Here is a 19,730-nt window from a genome sequence, read left to right as displayed (position 1 = left end):
GAATTATGGACTTAACAGAAAAAAAAAACATGCTAAAGATATTTTAAACTTAGAAAGTGCTTGTGACTCCTGTCACATGTATTCAGCAGCCAGAAAACTCAGTTGAGGGCATAAAACGAATCCATGTGAAGGTGGTGGAGTGAAAGTGGGTATGGAAGTTCATAATTAAGAAAGGTAACTGATGATTATTCTTACATTATGCATTCTTAACTATAATTAAGCAAGATAAAGTTCCTCTATCTATAAAAAAAGGATTTGATGTAGTAAGTACTTCCCTTTCATTGGAAAAACATCTACAAAGAAGCAGTCATGAGTTAATATAATCTTATAAGCTTCATAAATAGCTAATTTTAAACTTATGTCTGTAATTCAGTATCTGCATTACGTTTTGTTGTTTTAATTCCTTTTTTTACTGTTGTGTCCAACTCTGTCAGGCTCCACTGTGGATGATGATGACAGGAAGAGGAAAGCTCCTTTGAAGCCCAAGAGATCCAAGAGAGCGCAGTCCTGTGATAAGCTGGAATCAGACAGGAGTTCAGAACCAGAGCAGGATGGTATGGTGTCTTGTTGCACCTGCATGCTAAGGGGGTTAATAAGGGGAAATGAAGCAGTGATATCTGAATGATAGTATGCTATCAAGCACTATATGACATTCCCCAAAGGCATGAATGCAGGTGACTATTTCTTAGCTTTCATTAGCAGTAATGACCAATTTGGGCTAGAAATTACAAAGTGACTTCACTCTGGAATTCCTTCCACTTTCTACTTTTGTATGGAGGGAATAAAAATGGTTACATTCAGGTAACACTTGTATCTTAGCATCTGTCTCTTGGATGCCAGTCATATAGGTAATTTTTCCATTTCCCATTAAAATTCCCTGAATATTTCACAACAATATGTCAAAGCACTTAGGGGAAACAAACCCTTTCTATACAGGGTGCAGTTTGTGAAAACCAGTATACAGATCAAGAAACTTTGATCTCTTTGGAAAAAGAAGCCTCTGAGGAAGTGTGAAAATATAAACAACAAAACCTAGAGCTTTTTGAAAAGTATAGAAAAAGAAAAATTGACATGGGGAAGAGAGACATATAATATAGTGCAATATTTATGCAAATGAGAAAGCCAAATTAATAAAGAAGGCAGCCCAAAAGATATTCAAAGAGAAATACAGGCAAATGCATCCAGTATGGAAAATTTCATAATAAAGAAAATAATATCACAAAGAGGGAATGTAGAAAAGCTTATTAGGGAAGTAGAAGTTAAAAAAGTACAGGTCAAAGGAGTGCCTGTGAAGTGAAGGATTTGGTGTAGAAGGTCTAACACAGGTTACATCACAGCATGATGGAAAGAGTCCCCAAAGTAAGGAGAAACAGGAAGATTAGGAGACATCTGAAGAAGAAATATGGACATGGGAAATAAAAATATTTAATATGGTGTAATATTTATGCAAAGAAGAAAAACCCAGCCACTGGGGATGCACAGGCCAGTGCATATGTTCAAAGTGTTTCACTGTTGCAGTCATTACTCTTGTGTTATCCTGCTGGCAGGCTACCCGCAGTCGGCCCGAGTTCCAAAGTCTAGGTCCGGCGTCGGTTGCTGTCACCTCTTCCCTGACATCAGCATGCCAGGGGTATAAAAGATGCAGCCAACGCCATTTTCTTCAGTTTTTCTTGCCGCGCGGTGCCCGAAGCAAAAGTAGTTCACAAGTGCCAGTCAGCCGACTCCTGAGATTTTCAAAGCTGAATTTCAGAACCAAAGTCTTCATTAAAGCTAAGTACCCCGTTGGGGAAAATATTTTTTGCTCCAGACCGATGTCAGAATAAGTTAACAATTGTATTTCTTGTGGGAAGCAAATACCTCAAAAGGATTTCCACTCTTACTGTATTCCTTGCCTAGGCCCTGATCACAACGTTGCTAGCTGTCGGTTTTGTGCTAGATTCAACCAACGCACTATCAAGCGTCGGTTCGATTTTGCTTTTCATTACTTTGGCCGAAGATTTAATTATATAATGCCGGCGGAACAGCCGACAACCGGAGTTTACAAAAAACGCAAGGACAAGGATAGGCATCCGAGGTCCAAAACCAACGACGAAGCCTCTTCTAGGCCAGTCGCCGGTTCTCAGTGAGGCGCTTTCGCAGCCCCTGGCACCCGCTACCTCAGAGCCACAGGCCGCTACCAACTCCCACATGGAGCCGACTGGGCCTCTGGATACTCAAGGTATTGGACACTCGGAAATCAATCCCTCAGATGGGTCTGGAGTCGCTGAGCAGGCATCGGCTTCTGAGGGTGTCTTCAGACTGACACAACTATATATTAAGCCATCCTCAGCTTCAAAGGCAAAGACTAAAGCAGCTCTAAAGACAAAGAAACAAGTACAGCATTCTCCTATTCAGACTACCATGCCTAAAAAACAGGTGCTCAAAATGGCCAAAGACCTAATTACCTTGATCAGGGGCTCCCATCCCCCTCCTGATAAGAGGCCTAGGCAAGAGACAGAGTATGATTCTTCTGATCAGGTATCTATTTCCTCTGATTCCTCTTGTGAACAGGATTTCTCCATGCTTCCCTACGAGGATTCTGATGCTGAAGAATCCATTCCTTCAGCCTCTCCTCCTGAGGACTATTCCTTTGGGGAAACACTGCATACTATGAGGGAGCATTTCCACTGGGAGAGCCAAGATTATTCTGAGTCTAAGAAAAGGCTCAGAGACTTCCTACTTCTTCCTCAGCATAGACCCCTTGCCATTCCTCCTGTTTTAGACATTGTAGATGATGTATTTTCAGAGTCCGGACTATCCCCTGACTCTTTACCCCCTGCACCTGCTAAGCCAGACAGATACTACAGTGTCCCGGATTTCTCATAAATTCCTATATAAAAACCCCGCTGCTGATCCAGACAGATACTACAGGGTCCCGGATTCTCATAAATTCCTATATAAAAACCCCGCTGCTGACCCAGAAACTATATCTCAGGGTCCCAAGGGGGTTAAGGCTTCCACTGCAAAAAACCCTGTCCCCTCTGATAGGGATTCTAGGGCTCTAGACAGATGGGGGAAAAAAGTATACACTTCTGTCACCCTGGCTGTAAGGGCTTTAAATTGTCAATTTCATATGCTTAAATATCAGCAATATTTAATGTCACTACTTAAACAGAAAATGTTGACAAATACTGAATATTCAGAGAACAAGGAATTGCAGGATTTATTGCATGCAACTGAACAAGTGGGAAAGCATACTTTGCAAAGTGGCTATGATTCACTGGAGGCCTCTTGCAGGGCCGCTGTTACAGGTTCTGTTATTAGAAGGCATGCTTGGTTAAAGGAACAAAATCTGCCTGATCATGTTAAAGCAAAATTATTAGATGCACCATTACAGCATGATACTTTGTTTGGTACCAAAGCAGAAGAGGTGTTGAAAAAATGGAGGATAAAGCAAAATCCATGCAGACAGTCAAGGATTTCTTACATGTACAGCCACCCAGGTTTAGCAGGAACTGGCCTTCTAAAAATTGGTCCTTTCCAGTCTCAGACAGACCACAAAGAGGCAGATACAGGCATCCCAGTGGCAGATCTCAGCCCCAAGGCTCATACAGGCCTAAACAATGGGGTGCTCGGCTCATACAGGCCTAAACAATGGGGTGCTCCTACCTCCAAAAGCGGAGAAGACAAATCACTGCCTTACAGGAAACGGTCCCGATGACTTTCCTCTACCAGTTCCAAGAAGTTTCCTTATGACAGCCCCCTTAGTGGGAAAACCAGCACTTTTTTCATCAAATTGGCAAATGGTTACCCAAGACAAATGGGTTCTGAACATAGTGTCCCAAGGCTACAGGTTCCACTTTCACACCCTACCAAGGTCAAAGGGCATGCCAGACCTGCCACACAATCAATGGGCAGAAGCACAAAAACAAATTACAGCCCTCATGGACATGAGGGCCATTCAGCAAGTACCACAACAAGAGCAGGGGCAAGGATTTTACTCCAGATTTTTTCTAGTACCCAGGAAGGACAAAACCTGGAGACCAGTTCTGGACCTATCTATACTAAATATGTTTCTGGAAGTTCCAAAATTCAAGATGTTGACTTCAGCAGCTACTGCCCATGCTGGGCAAGAGGGCTTGGCTAGTAAATTTGGACCTAAAAGAGGCATACCTGCATGTCCCAATCAGACAATCTTGTAGAAGATACCTCAGATTCATAGCTGGCTCAGTGCATTACCAATTCTCTGCATTGCCCTTTGGCTTATCTACTGCGCCCAGGGTCTTTACAAAATGCCTGGCACCAGTAATTGCATTTTGCAGACAAAAAGGAATTCAGATTTATCCCTACTTGGACAACTGCCTAATTCAAGCAGAGAACAAAGACACTTTTCTAAAGCATCTGGCGTTTGTAAAAAGATTACTAATTGGCCTAGGGTACACAGTAAATGAAAAGAAATCAAAACTAGTGCCCTCTCAAGAGATAATATTCCTGGGCGCAAGCTTAAATACAACTGCCCAGATGGTTTATCTCACGCCAGATAAACAAAGACAACTGACTACTTATTTCAAGAAACTGGCAACAAAAACCCACTTATCTGCAAGGAAAATCCTGCAGGCCTTGGGTTTCATTGCATCCTGCATTCTACTAATTCCATATGCCAGACTGCATATGAGGAAACTACAATGGTATCTGAAAAGTGTTTGGACTCAGCATTGCCACAGCCTGGAGACAGTAATTGCACTCATTCCCTGCCTACAACAGGAGTTTCGATGGTGGGCAGAAGCCTGTCACCACAACAAGGGTCTGCCATTCAGTTTACCCACAACCAGACAAACACTGACAACGGATGCTTCAAATTATGCCTGGGGGGGGGGGGGTCCCATATGGCAGGAAAATGTATTCAGGGCACATAGCCTGCAAACCAGATGCATCTTCACATCAATCAAAAAGAGATGCTAGCTGTTCAAAATGCCCTGACAGCTTTCAAGGACCTGCTTCATCCAGGACAATTACTGATAAAGACAGACAACACTACGGTCATGTGGTACATAAACAAGCAAGGAGGTACTCATTCCTACCCCCTCTGCAGACAAACAATGACCTTATGGGACACAGCATTGGCCTTTCAAGTCCACCTGCAAGCACAATTCCTGCCAGGAAAAACAAATACTCTGGCAGACGAACTAAGCAGAAACCTTATGGATCCCCACGAATGGAAACTGGATCCACAAGTCTTCTGGATGATAATAAGGAAATGGGGATGCCCAGACATAGATCTATTTGCCTCCCCTCACAACTGTCAATTGCAGAGATTTTGCACAAGGATTTACCACAAGTGAGCATGGAAAGTGGACGCCCTATCATTCAGCTGGAAAAATCTAACAGTATATGCTTTTCCCCCACTACCTCTCCTTTCCAGAATAGTCCTAAAGGTCAGACAAGACAAGCCAAAAATGATTCTGATTGCACCAGACTGGCCACACCAGCACTGGTACCCAATCCTGAAGAGCTTGTCTCAAGGTCCAGCATGGATATCGCCTCAAACTTCTCACTTACTGACCCAACAAAACAATCAGATCCTGCACAGCCAACTCAGGACCTTAAATCTGGCAGCATGGCGGATAATGTAGCCATTCTGAACACTCCTCTTTCAAAAGCTGTTATGGATGTTATCTTGGAAGCCAGGAGGCCCAGTACCAGAAAGTCTTATGCAGAAAAATGAAACAGATTCTGTGCTTGGAACCAGGAACAAGGCATTGACATGACTGTACCAAACATTCCTCAGATTTTACAATACTTAACTGAGATGCTGAACAAAGGCCTTTCTTTCCCATCCATTAAGATTCATGTCTCTGCCATTTCTGCACATTACAATACGGAACCACCCATCTTTTCTCACCCTTTAATAAGGCAGTACCTCAGAGGGGCCAAAAACATTAGGCCTCCAAGGAGAGCACCAATTCCGGCCTGGGACCTCAATTTTGTTTTAGAAAAACTCACACTGCCTCCTTTCGAGCCAGCATCAACAGCGGATATTAAATTCTTATCCTGGAAAACAGCTCTGCTCCTAGCCATTACCTCTGCAAGGCGAGTCTCGGAGTTACAAGCACTCATGGCTGTGGAACCTTTCATCATTTTTCAACCACACAGGGTTTCTCTGAGGACAAACCCTACATTTATGCCTAAGGTGGTGTCCAGTGTGCCCCTCAATCAAACCATTCACTTGCCTACCTTTTACCCAATCCACAGAACAAGGGTGAGAAAATTCTGCATTCTTTGGACATACACAGGCAGTTACGTTTCTACTTGGACAGAACTAAAGCTTTCAGAAAGACTAAGCAACTTCTAGTGTCATATGTTGCAGGATCACAAGGAAAGGCTATCTCAAAACAGACTATTTCTAAATGGATAGGCCATTGCATCCGTTTCTGCTATTCTCAACATGGCAAATCAGTGCCTAAGGGCATTAGGCCTCATTCCACCAGAGCAGCAGCCACTTCAGCGGCCTTCCTCAGGGGAGTACCAACCAAAGAAATCTTAGAGGCTGCAACTTGGAGTTCAGTGCACACCTTTACAAAGCACTACCACTTGCCTCTCTACTCTAGGTACAGAGCAGGCTTCACCACTGCAGTTCTGCAGGGCCTCATAGCCTCTCCTAATCCTATTTAGCCCAACCACCCTTCCTCAGCTTTGGGATTTAACCTAAGAGTAATGACTGCAACAGTGAAACACGATGAACATAGTACAGTTGTGTACCTACGATAAATGTAGACATTCGTGTGTATTCACTGTTGCAGTCCAGGTTACCCACCCACCTTCCCCCTTCTCTTTGCTGGGACTTATCTGCACTTCTCTATCCTATACAACCTTTTTGGTGTATTTGCTTGTAGATGAAGGAAATGTTATTTTTGTGCATGCATTTCTTATTGATATATTTTTCAGCCTACCTATTTGGGGCACCTGACATCTGGGGTAAGAAAAACAGAAGCAAATGGCGTTGGCTGCTTCTTTTATACCCCTGGCACACTGACATCAGGGAAGAGGCGACAGCAACCGATGCCGGACCTAGACTTTGGAACTCTGGCCGACTGCGGGTAGCCTGCTAGCAGGATAACCCAAGAGTAATGACTGCAACAGTGAATACACTCGAACATCTACATTTATGGTAGGTAAACAACTGTACTTTCTTTATGCCGGTCCCAAGCCTGGATAAATGGGGAGGGTTGCGTCAAGAAGGGCATCCGGCATAAAACTTCGCCAAATAATTCATGCGGACACCAGTAAATATCTACATACCGGATCGGTCGAGGCCTGGGTTAACAATGACCACCACCAGTACTGTTAGCCAACAGGGTGCTGGCGGAAATTGGGCTACTGTTGACTGAAGGGGGAGAAGAGGCGGAAGGCATGGCTGAAGGCAGGAAGAGAGGAGAAAGGCTAGGACTGTGGTAGTGAGGGTCAGAACTTTGAATGTTGGCAGTATGACTGGTATAGGGAGAGAGCTAGCTGATATGATGGAAAGAAGGAAGGTTGGTATATTGTTTGTGCAAGAGACCAGATGGAAGGGGAGTAAGGCTAGGTGTATTGGAAGTGGGTTCAAATTGTTTTATGATGGTGTGGATGGGAGGAGAAATGGCATAGGAGTTTTCCTGAAGGAACAGTATGCTAAGAGTGTTTTGGAGGTGAAAAGAATGTTGGATAGAGTGATGTTTATGAAGCTGGAAATTGATGGTGTAATGATGAATGTTGTTAGTGCATATGCTCTACAAGCTGGGTGTGCGATGGATGAGAAAGAAAAATTTTGGAGCGAGATGGATGAAGTGGTGATGACTGTACCCAAGGGTGAGAGAGTGGTGATTGGAGCAGATTTCAGGGCATTTTGGTGAAGGGAACAGAGAGGATGAGGAAGTGATGGGTAGGTATGGTGTTAAACAAAGGAACGCATAAGCTCAGATGGTAGTGGATTTTGCGAAAAGGGTGGACATGGCTGTGGTGAATACGTATTTTAACAAGAGGGAGGAGCATAGGGTGACATACAAGAGTGGAGGAAGATGCACACAGGTGGATTATATCTTATGTAGGAGGGCCAGTTTGAAGGAGATTGGAGATTGTAAAGTGGTGACTGGGGAAAGTGTAGTTAGGCAGCATAGGATGGTAGTTTGTAGGATGACGTTGGTGATCAAGAAGAGGAGGAGTGTGAGGTCAGCACCAAGGATCAAATGGTGGAAATTGAAAAAGGGTAATTGTGAGGTGGAGTTCAGGGATGAGTTAAGACAGGCACTGGGTGGCAGTGAAGAGTTACCAAATAGCTGGGTAACTACAGCAGAGCTAGTAAGGGAGATGGCCAGAAAGGTGCTTGGTATGGCATCTGGACAGTGGAAGGATGACAAGGAGACATGGTGGTGGAATGAGGGAGTACAGGAGAGTATACAGAGAAAGAGGTTGGCAAAGAAGAAGTGGGATTGTCACAGAGATGAAGAAAGTAGACAGGAGTATAAGGAGATGAGGTGCATGGCAAAGAGAGAGGTGGTGAAGGCAAAGGATAAGGAATATGAAGAGTTGTATGAAAGGTTGGACACTAAGGAGGGAGAAAAGGACCTGTACCAATTGGCTAGATAGAGGGACCGAGCTAGGAAAGATGTGCAGCAGGTAAAGGTGATAAAGGATAATGAGGGAAACATACTCACAAGCGAGGAGAGTGTGTTGAAAAGATGGAAAGAGTACTTTGAGGAGTTGATGAATGAAGAGAATGAAAGGGAGAGAAGGTTGGATGATGTGGGGCTAGTGAATCATTAAGTACAATGGATTAGCAAGGAGGAAGTAAGGATAGCTAAGAAGAGGATGAAGAATGGAAAGGCTGTTGGTCCAGATGACATACCTGTAGAAGCATGGAGGTGTTTAGGTGAAATGGCAGTGGAGTTTTTAACAAGATTGTTTAATGAAATCTTGGAAAGTGAGAGGATGCCCGAGGAATGGAGAAAAAGTGTTTTGGTACCAGTTTTATGGGTGATGTGCAGAGCTGCAGTAACTACAGAGATTAAATTGATCAGTCACAGCATGAAGTTATGGGAAAGAGTAGTGGAAGCTAGGTTAAAAAGGGACATGATGATTAGTGATCAGCAGAATGGCTTCATGCCAGGAAAGAGCACTATAGATGCGATGTTTGCTCTGATAGTGTTGATGGAGAAGTACAGAGAAGGTCAAAAGGAGTTGCATTGTGTTTTTGTAGACTTAGAGAAAGCATATGACAGGGTGCCTAGAGAGGAGTTGTGGTATTGTATGAGGAAGTCGGGAGTGTCAGAGAAGTATGTAAGAGTGGCACAGGATATGTATGAGGGTAGTGTGACAGCGGTGCGGTCTGCGGTGGGAGTGACGGATGCGTTTAAAGTGGAGGTGGGATTACATCAAGGATCAGCTCTGAGCCCTTTCTTATTTGCAATGGTCATGGACAGTTTGACAGACGAAATTAGACAGAAGTCCCCGTGGACTATGATGTTTGCAGATGACATTGTTATCTGTAGTGAGAGTAAGAAAGAGGTGGAGGAGACCCTGGAGAGATGGAGATATGCTCTAAAGAGAAGAGGAATGAAGGTCAGCAGGACTAAGACAGAATATATGTGTGTGAATGAGAGGGAGGATAGAGGAATAGTGAGGATGCAAGGAGTAGAGATGGCGAAGGTGGATGAGTCCAAGTACTTGGGATCAACAGTTCAGAGTAATGGTGAGTGTGGAAGAGAGGTGAAGAAGAGAGTACAGGCAGGATGGAGTGGGTGGAGAAACGTGTCAGGAATGATTTGTGACAGACGAGTACCAGTAAGAGTGAAAGGGAAGGTCTACAAGAGGGTAGTGAGACCAGCTATGTTATATGGGTTGAAAACAGTGGCATTGACCAAAAGGCAAGAGTTTGAGTTGGGTGTGGCAGAGTTAAAGATGTTAAGATTTGCACTGGGTATGATGGGGGTGGACAGGATTAGGAATAAGTATATTAGAGGGTCAGCCCAGGTTGGAAGGTTTGGAGACAAAGCCAGAGAGGCAAGATTACATTGGTTTGGACATGTGCTGAGGAGGGCTGCTGAGTATATTGGGAAAAAGATGCTAAGGATGAAGCTACCAGGTAACAGGAAAAGAGGAAGGCCTAAGATAAGGCTTATAGATGTGGTGAGAGAGGACATACAGGTGGTTGGTGTGGCAGAGCAAGATGCAGAGGACAGGAAGAAATGGAAACAGATGATCCGCTGTGGCGACCCCGAATGGGAACATCCAAAAGAAGATGATGATTTATGCAAAGGAGAAAGCAAAACTAACCAATACAAAAAGAGTAGCACCGAATATATTTGAAGTGAAATACAGGCAAAGGAATCTAGACATGGAAAACTTTACAATAGAAAAAATAAGACAACAAAGATGAAAAGTAGCAAAATAGATTAGCAATGGAGAAGTTAAAGAAATATAACCTGAGGTTATGGAGTACCTGCGAAGTGAAGGATTCAGTGTAGAACCTCTAATTCAGAAAGTATCACAAAAGGATAGAGCAATGGATATCCAAATTAAGGGGAAACCAGTGGAATAGGAAGCAATTGGTCAGGTGCCATATGAAGATGTTTCGGAGCGTTCCACGGGAAACCAGTATAAATGTTCACTTGAAGCTTGAAAGCAAGGGAATGATCAGGAAACTGTGGAAACTCTGATGCAGTCAATACTGAGGAGTGATAGGCCAGTGGGTTCCCATATGACAGAGCAATGGATGGTACACGATGAAATTGAAGAGAATGTGCCACAGGAGGATGCTATAGACCTTTGTATAGAATTCCCACAGGAAATGGAAAACAAAAAATGTGCCCTCATTTTTGAAGAAAATGAGCTAAGAGAAGAGTTGCTTGATTTAATAGACATAGATAGACATTAAGATCAATGAAAAACATAGACTGCAGAAGGTCAATAAAACTCAAAAAGTCAAAAGTTTGATAAAACGAACAGTAATTAGGACTGCCCATAGAGATCCATGTGATATAACAGAAGTAAACAGGATATATCACCGTTCACTGGTTTCCCTTCCCTTGCTCTTCTAAGCTTGTTTCCTGCCTTTCCTATAAGTTGCCTAGTCCAGATACAGATTTGCTGTATCCAGGACTGTTTGTAAGCTTCTGAGCACCCAAGCCTTTCTGTGTTGGAGGGAAGCCTTCTAGCTTAATTTTGTTTCTTAGAACTAGCCAGTTTTCTAGTTTCAGCACTCAAATCTGTTTCTTTCAGCTCAGCACTTGTTCAGAACTCATTGTAAGCACTAAATAAGCTACAAATTACTACAGCACTCAACTTTCCTCACTTGTCTAGAGGAAAACAGTTTTTAGTTCTTAATAAATAAGCACCTATACAGACATGTCTAAGGGTCAGCTCCCAGTGTTTTCTCCTGTCTACCTGATGTATCTGGGCATCTTGGGGCAATGCAGCAATTGCCTCATGTACACAGACAACCCTCTCCTCCTACCACCTAACACTACAACCTGTGAGAGATGCATTTATATAACCAAACTGGAAGCAAAGCTCTCCTCACCCAAGACTGGACTAGACAGTCAAGAGGAGAAGGTAAACACTTGCACCACACCACACTCATCACATAGTCCCTCAAAACCTACACCACCAAAATACACACATAAAAACACAAAACATAAACCTACATTCACGAGACTCTCAAAAAAAATCTACCCAAGCAACGGGGACCTCCAAAGCAGAAATGCAAGCAACCTCCACCCCCCAACACAACTCAAATGACACATAGCCCACAAACTCAGAGTGTCACTCAACCACAGCCCATAAGGCATAACAACATACCCAACACTCTAGTCATAGGTGACTCTATAGTCAGGCACACTGATTTTCCACTCACCAGGCTAAACAAGGAGAAAGTTACTGTCAGCTACCTGTCTGATGCCAGGATCCGCCACATAACGCATGCACTCAAGTCACTCCACAGCAAGTACAAATGACTCTGTCATTGTCCATGTTGTTGTGAATGACCTCAGATGTACCTCCCTGGAGTACATGAAGAGAGAGACATGGAGGAGCTTTCTGATCTTGTAGCCCAGGTAGGTATGACCCTAGCCCTGCCATCACCTAGAATGATACCACAGTACAAGGATAAAATGATTGACTTCAACAATGGCACACCTCATCACAAAAGGTTTCTCATCCAGGAAAAAAGAGGTAACTGTTCCCCTCTACTCATCACTCATTAGACCCATTATAGAGTACAATGCCCCTTTTGGTATGTACCTCACAAGACATCTACAACAACTGGAAAGGCCACAGAAATACCTCACAAAGAGGATTACTGGCCTCAAACAGATGCCCTATGCAGACCGTCTCAAAAAACTCCAGCTTTACTCTGTCGCATATCGCCTACTCAGAGGCGATCTCTGCCTAACATACAAAGCTATGTCAAACCCAGAGCTGTTGGACATGCTCCACGTAAAGAAATCCCAATCCCTCTGAGCTACACACTCTAGGGACCTAAACCTTGTCACCACAATAAAAAGAACATGCTGGAGGGATAGATTCCTGTCCCAGAGACTTCCCATACTCTGGAACAAACTACCTGTCTATATCAAACAAAGGTCCTCATTAGCACTCGTCAAGAAAAATCTTGATGATTGGATGGGAGATAGGAAATTCACCCCAGGGATCACTTCTGTGGCTCTGCTTGACAGGGGCACAGGAAAATAATTTTCTTCAGAGGCAAAAGCCAGGGTACCATTTGGCTAGACTTATGTAGGCCCTAGGGCTAATAGCCTAGTACCTACCTATGAACCTATTACTGTGCAGCTAAATAAATAACTGATAAAGGTCTACCACAAAAATGCAGGGTAGTAAAGGAAAGGAACGGGAGAAATCAAATATCATCATGGAATTATCAAATACAGAAAACTATAAAGCAATTAAGATAAGAAGTGTCACTGTTAGAAGAATCTAGAAGAGGAACAGATCCACAAAAATACTAGGAAAGATAGACATGATAAAAGCAATGTGCAATATTAGAATAGACCAGGATCTATCATACACTATAACAAATAAACTAAAAATCTCAGCACAGGTGGAAAAACTTAGAAGATACACAGATAAATATAAATGAAAAGTACAAATTTACAATTTATTCATGATCCATAAAAGTTTTATAGAGAATTGGGAAACAAGGTAAAAGGAAATGAAAGACCGCCAAAAAAGAAGAAATAGATACACTTTGGAGAAGGATCTATGAAGATCCTTTGGAACATAACAAAGATGTCAAGTGGATAAAAGAAGTAAAAGAAAGAATAAGAAGTTTAAAGGCACATGATATGAAATGGGATGAAATAACAGCCAGAGATATTGAAACAATGTTAAGAAAAGCCTCTAACTGGAAAACCCCAAGCCCGGATGCAGTACCTAATTTTTGGTTAAAAGTATTAACATCTTTGCATGACGATTCAGCCATGAGTAAGAACTATTTATATGCGTATCCCGAATAGACACCAATCTGGCTAACAACAGGAAAAACAATGCTCCTACTTACGAGTGAACCTGTAAGCTACCCTAAAAATTATACACCAATAACTTGCCTTCCAGCGACGTATAAACTATACATGGGAATTGATACCAAATTTATAGTAATTAAAAGAAAACTCAATTATGGCAGTAGAACAAAAGGGCAATAAAAGAAAGTCATATGGAACAAAGGATAATCTGTTGTTAAATAAAGTTATAGTGGAGAACTGTAAAAAGAGGAAGAGTCTAAGTATGGCATGGAATGACTCCAAAAAAGTATTTGATAGTATCCCACATTCATGAATAAAAGAGTGCTTACAAGAAACTCCCTACACTGATCGACTACATTAGTGACCATTAAACAGTGGCAGACCACTTTGTAATTAAGCCATGATAATTCCAGGGATGCAAATTCAAATGGGGATATTCAAGGATGACTGTCACCACTGCTATTCTGCCTTGCCCTTAACCCATTACACTGTCTACTTAGCAGCTTAGCCCATAACTATAATTTGGCTCCTAGAAAAAAAAAAAAACAAAGTGTAAAGACTTCTCACCTTTTCTTTGTCAATGATTTAAAACTGTATAGTTCATCAGATGAGGAACTGAAAGTACAACTGCAAGTTGTCAAAACTTTTTCAGATGATATAAGAATGTCATTTGGTCTTGATAAATGTGCAAAAGCAACCTTTAAAAGCAGGAAAACTGCAGCACCAGGAAAACCTCAGTTTGGAACAAGAATGTGATATAAAGGAACTTGAGCAAGAGGGAGTGTATAAATATTTGGGAATTGATGAAGGATCAATAATAAAATGTGAACAAATGTGAATAAAAGTAAGGAATAATTTAGAAGACAAATTAATCCTGAAAACAGGGTTGACAACTAGGAACAAAATCCAAGCTATAAACCAATTTGCTCTTCCTGTCCCAACTTACAGTTTTGGAGCGATTGACTGGCCCCAAGATGTGGTGGATAGATTAGGTAGGAGAACAAGAAGGATGCTTCATGTTCACCAAATGATTTATAAAAATCAGTGTATACTAAGATTATATATTCCCCGTTCTGAAGGAGGGATAGGTCTCCTTGAAATTGGTTACATGTATAGATCTGCAATCATGGGACTCCACACATACTGCTGACCTCACAAGACTCAAACATAGTGAAAGTTTTGAAACATAAGGAGAATAAATCTAAGATGACTTATCTGTTTAATCTAACAGAAGTATTTCAATGTCAAGCAGGAATGGAAATCAAGCCAGAAGTACATAAAAATCAGGCAGCAATTGAATTTGCCAAAAAACAAAAGAAAAAATATAATTTGAAGGACCAGATGAGAAGGGAAGAAATGTGGAAAATGCATAAATATAGTTGCAAGTATAGAAAACTTCTGGAAGAACCTCATGTTGATTAGCAAGGAATGGTTAAGGAGAAGCAAATTCAAACCAAGAGATGAAAATTTAATAGTGGCAGCCCAAGATAGTGGGCTATGTATACACAGTTTACAAAGTCCACTGAACATGTGGGAGAAATGGATAAATGTAGGTTTTGTGAAACCAAACTGGAAATAGTTTCACACCTCATTGATGGTTGTGACTAATGGCAGAAAGACTGTATACTGAAAGGCATAATAATGTGGCAAGACTGTTGCACTGGAAATTGTGCAAACATTACGGCACTGAAGTGGCTGAAAAACACTGGAAACATGAGCCACAAAGTGTCATAGAAAATGATGAAGTCTACATCACAAGGGATCACTCATTACCAACAGTTCAAAAGACAGGTGCTAGAAAACCGGATATAGTGGTCCATGAAAAGAAAAAAGTAGGACTGATCATTGAAATTGCCACACCCAGTGACTACAGTTTTTTGCATACGGAGAGACACAAAGTCATAAAATATCAGGATCTGTAAGCAGAAAAGAGAGGAATGTGGAAGAAAGATACCCAGACAGTTCCAATAGTAGTAGGAGCAATGGGTCTTATAAAAACAAATCTACAATCGTATTTAGACATGTTACCAATACATGTAACCCCATATGAATTGCAGGAGTCATTATGAGGCACATTGCAGATGCTGCAGAGAGCACTTTTGGCTGACATCGAAGAGTGAAACAATGCTAATTTCATGAACTTTAATCGTACTTGGACTTAGGAATGGGGTCCATTCCAGTCATGGTATTAGAAACCCAAAAGATTTGGAGAAATTAAAAAAGGGAGCAAAGATAGTTAAAACAGTTACTGTAGATTTAATTTTGAAAATTATCAGGAGTAAAGAAGTCAAAGAAAGTGAGTTACAAAGTTACTTGCATGAACAAGTATATATTTTCTTAATGCTGTATGTATCTTAAATAATATAAAAACTATGCCTAACATGTTTATCTTTCAAAGTAAAAGTAAACTAAATTGTATATTATGATAACAGAATAAAAACTGTTTGATGATCTGACTATGGCAAAGTGCCAGCACTTGCTTAGAGAACTTTGACCCACCCTCCCTTTGTCTAAGGCAGTCATTGAAGATTACATGGCAAAACTCTGAAAAAGCTATGAAAGAAAAAGATGCATTACTAGTTTTATCTTACAAATCCATAGACTAAAAGAAGAATTGTAGCTTTGACAACATGTATTAACTTAATAGTTTTGAAATATATTTGCCTTCCTGATAATACTGGTGTTCTTTTCTAAAACAAAAGGCAAGATATAAGATGGCCTGTAGCCAGATATCTCATGTGACCGTTTCATATTTCTTGTTAGGATGGATGTAGTTCTCAAAACCATTTTAACTAACCAGAGGTCTCTAACCTGCTTAAATCTCATTAATCTAGTCTGATATTATGGATTTATTTACTTTTGCTGACTGTGATAATCCCATTTTGCCTTTTTATCTGTTATTTAAAGACATTTTAGTTCTTCCCATAGCACTAACACTGCCCTTCTAACTTATACAGATACCATCAATTAAGCTAGAAATAACACAAACTAGTCTTCTCATTATTTCTTGACTTGTCTAAAACCTTCAACACAGTTTGTCACAGGCACCTCACCCTCTCTCCATACCTCGTAGTCACCAGCAGTGTACCACAAGGCTCTATCCTTAGCCCCCTCATCTTTAACATTCTCACCAACACCCTCCACACATCCAGACAACAGTCCTCCTTAATACAGTATGCAGATGACTCCACACTTATTTGCACATCTGGCAAAGTGACGTACCTCCAAAGAAATTTCTTAGGAAGCTTTATCAGCAACTGAAACATGGTTTTGTAGCTCACAACTCATGCTCAACCCTAAAATAAATAAAAATAAAAAATTACTACTTTTTTTTTACCCAACTCCCACTCCCATGAAAAACTAAATTTAAAGTCCTGTCTCTTAATAATACAACCACAGATGTCACTTCTCATAGCACATTATTAGGGATGATCATCTTAAATTCTACCTGCATATACAAGATTGCTTAAGAAAAACTCACAAAAAACTAGGAATGCTTTAAAGACCTAAAGACTTTCTCACCGACACTATTAAAGATACACTTACCCCTACTTATCTCCTCTCCACACTTCTTTATGGTGCTCCCATTCTTACTAACCTTTAGGCATCTAAAATCGAAACTTGAACAGTGCTATAACAAAGTTGCTAAATTTGTAGCAAATAGCCCTTTCAGAACCCACCACTGTATAGAAGTAAAAAAAAAAAAAAACTAAATTGGTTAGAACTACCACACCAACTAACATACACACTACTTCTTACCACCTATAAAGTTACCCAGCATCCATCTGCTTGTGCAGCACTAAATAACATTCTACATGACTATGTTATGATTGTGGTACAATCAACAACTATACAACTGTATGACAATCCAATAACTAAAAACTCCAGTCTGAGCACAGACTATCAAATCTGCTTGGCATTGTTTGTACTCGCACTATGTTGTGAAATCCTAGAAATCCTTAACTGTACCCTTCAGGTCAGTAACCTCCCTCCAATCATTCAAAACCATTCTCAAAGACTTCCTAGCTAAAAGCTGGCTCTGTTCTTTTTCAACATCAGGATAAACTATATCGCTAAATGTGGACAAATACCTATTCATATCTTACATCTCCTTACTCTCGCTTCTTCACTCACTTCCTTACGTTTATCAATTTATCACCCCATGCTTTCTGTCTAAATATACTATAAGCCTGCTTTTCCCTCACTCCATATTGCATTCCCTATTTGTATTATACTAACTTAATGTTAATTTCTCAATAAACTGGCTAATTTTTCTCTAACTCTTAAGTCATTGTCATATTATTTGTATCTTTCTTAACTAGCGTTTTCATATTATGTCTAATTTGGTATAATTATTTAAGCCTTATTTGCTCATAGGTGTGTACTAGGCTAATGGCCCTGGAACCTTTACAAGCCTAACCCCAAACAATTGCCCAGGCACCATGCCATCTGATGTTAGTTCACGGTGCCCCTATCCAGTAGGGCAACTGGAGTGATCCCTGGGGTGAACTGTTACCCATACACTCATCAATATTTCTGTTGAAGAGGGCCAGTGAGGTGCTCTGCTTGACATGAAACTTAACCAATTGTTGAAGTCAATCATTTTCTGCTTGCACTGTGGTATCATTCTGGGTGATGGTAGGATGCTGCTCAGGGCTGGAGTCATACCTGCCTGAGTCACATAATCCGAGAGCTCCTCCATGTCTCTTTTTATGTAGTCCAGGGAGATGTGTCTCAGGTCATTCACACCCACATGGACAGTGACAGAGTCATACTTGTTGTGGAGTGACCTGAGCGTGTGTGTTATGTGTCGGATTCTGGTGCCTGATAGCTGACTGTGACCTTCTCCTTATTCAACCTAGTGATTGGGACATCAGTGTGCCTCACGATCGAGTCATCTATGATTAGTGTATTGAGCAACCTGTTTTGCCTTAGGGGCTTAGGTTGAGGGCACACTGTGTAGGTGAGCTATGTGTCTTGTGGTTTGTGCTGTGTTGTGGTGGTCGAGTGCTTTTCTGCCTTGGAGGTCTCTGCTGTTTGGGTAGATTTCTGTTGACAGCCTCCAGGAAGGTAGGTGTGTGGTTTGTGTTTCTATGTGAAAGCTGTGATGGTGAGTAGCTTTGCAAGTATTTGTGAATGTCTGGCATACAAAGCAATCTCAGATACTGCCTTGATGGGACTGCTGCATATCTGCAAGTCAGGCTCCACTCGAGTAACCCACATGCACAACCTCAACCTGGTCTGTGACATCAATAGGACTTGTTGGCGGGACAGATTTGGATAATATACAGGATAAAAATTAATGCAAGTTTGTATTTGATTGCAGATTGACAGCAAAAGACAGATTTAGTAAATCAAAACATGGTTATTTCAAGTGTTTGTATGCAGGGAGAGATCTGTTCTTTACAGTGTATCATATGTCTCCTTGTATGGGGAGGAATAAAATACTACTTTGATCTGTAAGGGAGAGTCTGTGACATTTCAGTGCCTTATGGGGCAGGGGGTGTCAGTGTGACAAAGCTAAAAAGCTGTGTCATATAATGACCACTCCTTATTTTTCTTGGGAATGAATAGCCCTACCGAGCTCACTCCAGGTGTTGCAGGTCATATCCAGTCCCAAGGCACTGCACTTGATCTAAACATCCATCTGTCAGTAGTTAACATATTCCCAGTCATACAAGTGATGCTTCAGTCTATCTTAAGAACATTATTGTTATGAAAAATGAGAACAAGTTCAACAGTCAAAACTAAACACTGGTCTCCTCTGAAATAAAGGCCTTCCTGTTAGAACGTAATAATGCATGAGCAAATGGCATGAAAGAATGCTAAAATCTCTTTCAGATGTCTGTGTTAGGCAGAGCTCAGAAATAATTGCATCAAATGTTGTGTACAAAGGCAAGGACTACCGGACATTAGGAGCAACAAAGCATCTTCACCCAAATCCCGCATAAGTTCTGGAACTATGTGAATCAAAAGTGGACACTACATCTGCTAGAGTTTCCTTCTAATTAAATAATGATCCCCACTGAACATTGGCTTATTAACTGCTACCTATATAGCCAAGATAAGTACCTCTCTACGGACACCACCTGGAGTGAGCAATAAAGAAGCAGTATAAAGCATAAACTGATACTTCATTTTAATTCTCAACAGTGGTTGCCAATTTGAGACGACAACTGCAGGCTATAATATGTTTTGAAGGGTAAGACGTTGAGAGTGAGGCTATTCCTGTCTGTTAAG

At 41.3% G+C, this 19,730-nt stretch overlaps 1 protein-coding gene across 1 annotated transcript in view; it reads left to right on the top strand.

Annotated features, from left to right (window-relative positions):
* The window catches only part of CARMIL3 (capping protein regulator and myosin 1 linker 3), a 3,552,770-nt gene that overhangs the window by 3,483,766 nt on the left and 49,274 nt on the right, over positions 1 to 19,730 (top strand). Inside the window, exon 39 of the mRNA XM_044058175.1 lies at positions 435 to 554. Coding sequence (XP_043914110.1) covers positions 435 to 554 — 120 coding nt within the window. The remainder of the gene's footprint in view (positions 1 to 434; positions 555 to 19,730) is intronic.

This window comes from Protopterus annectens, chromosome 16.part0 (genome assembly GCF_019279795.1).
Source record: "Protopterus annectens isolate FY-2018-M chromosome 16.part0, PAN1.0, whole genome shotgun sequence".
Classification (NCBI taxonomy): Eukaryota; Metazoa; Chordata; order Ceratodontiformes; family Protopteridae; genus Protopterus; species Protopterus annectens.
Note: the sequence above shows the minus strand (reverse complement) of the source record. Positions and strands in the feature narration are given on the sequence as shown.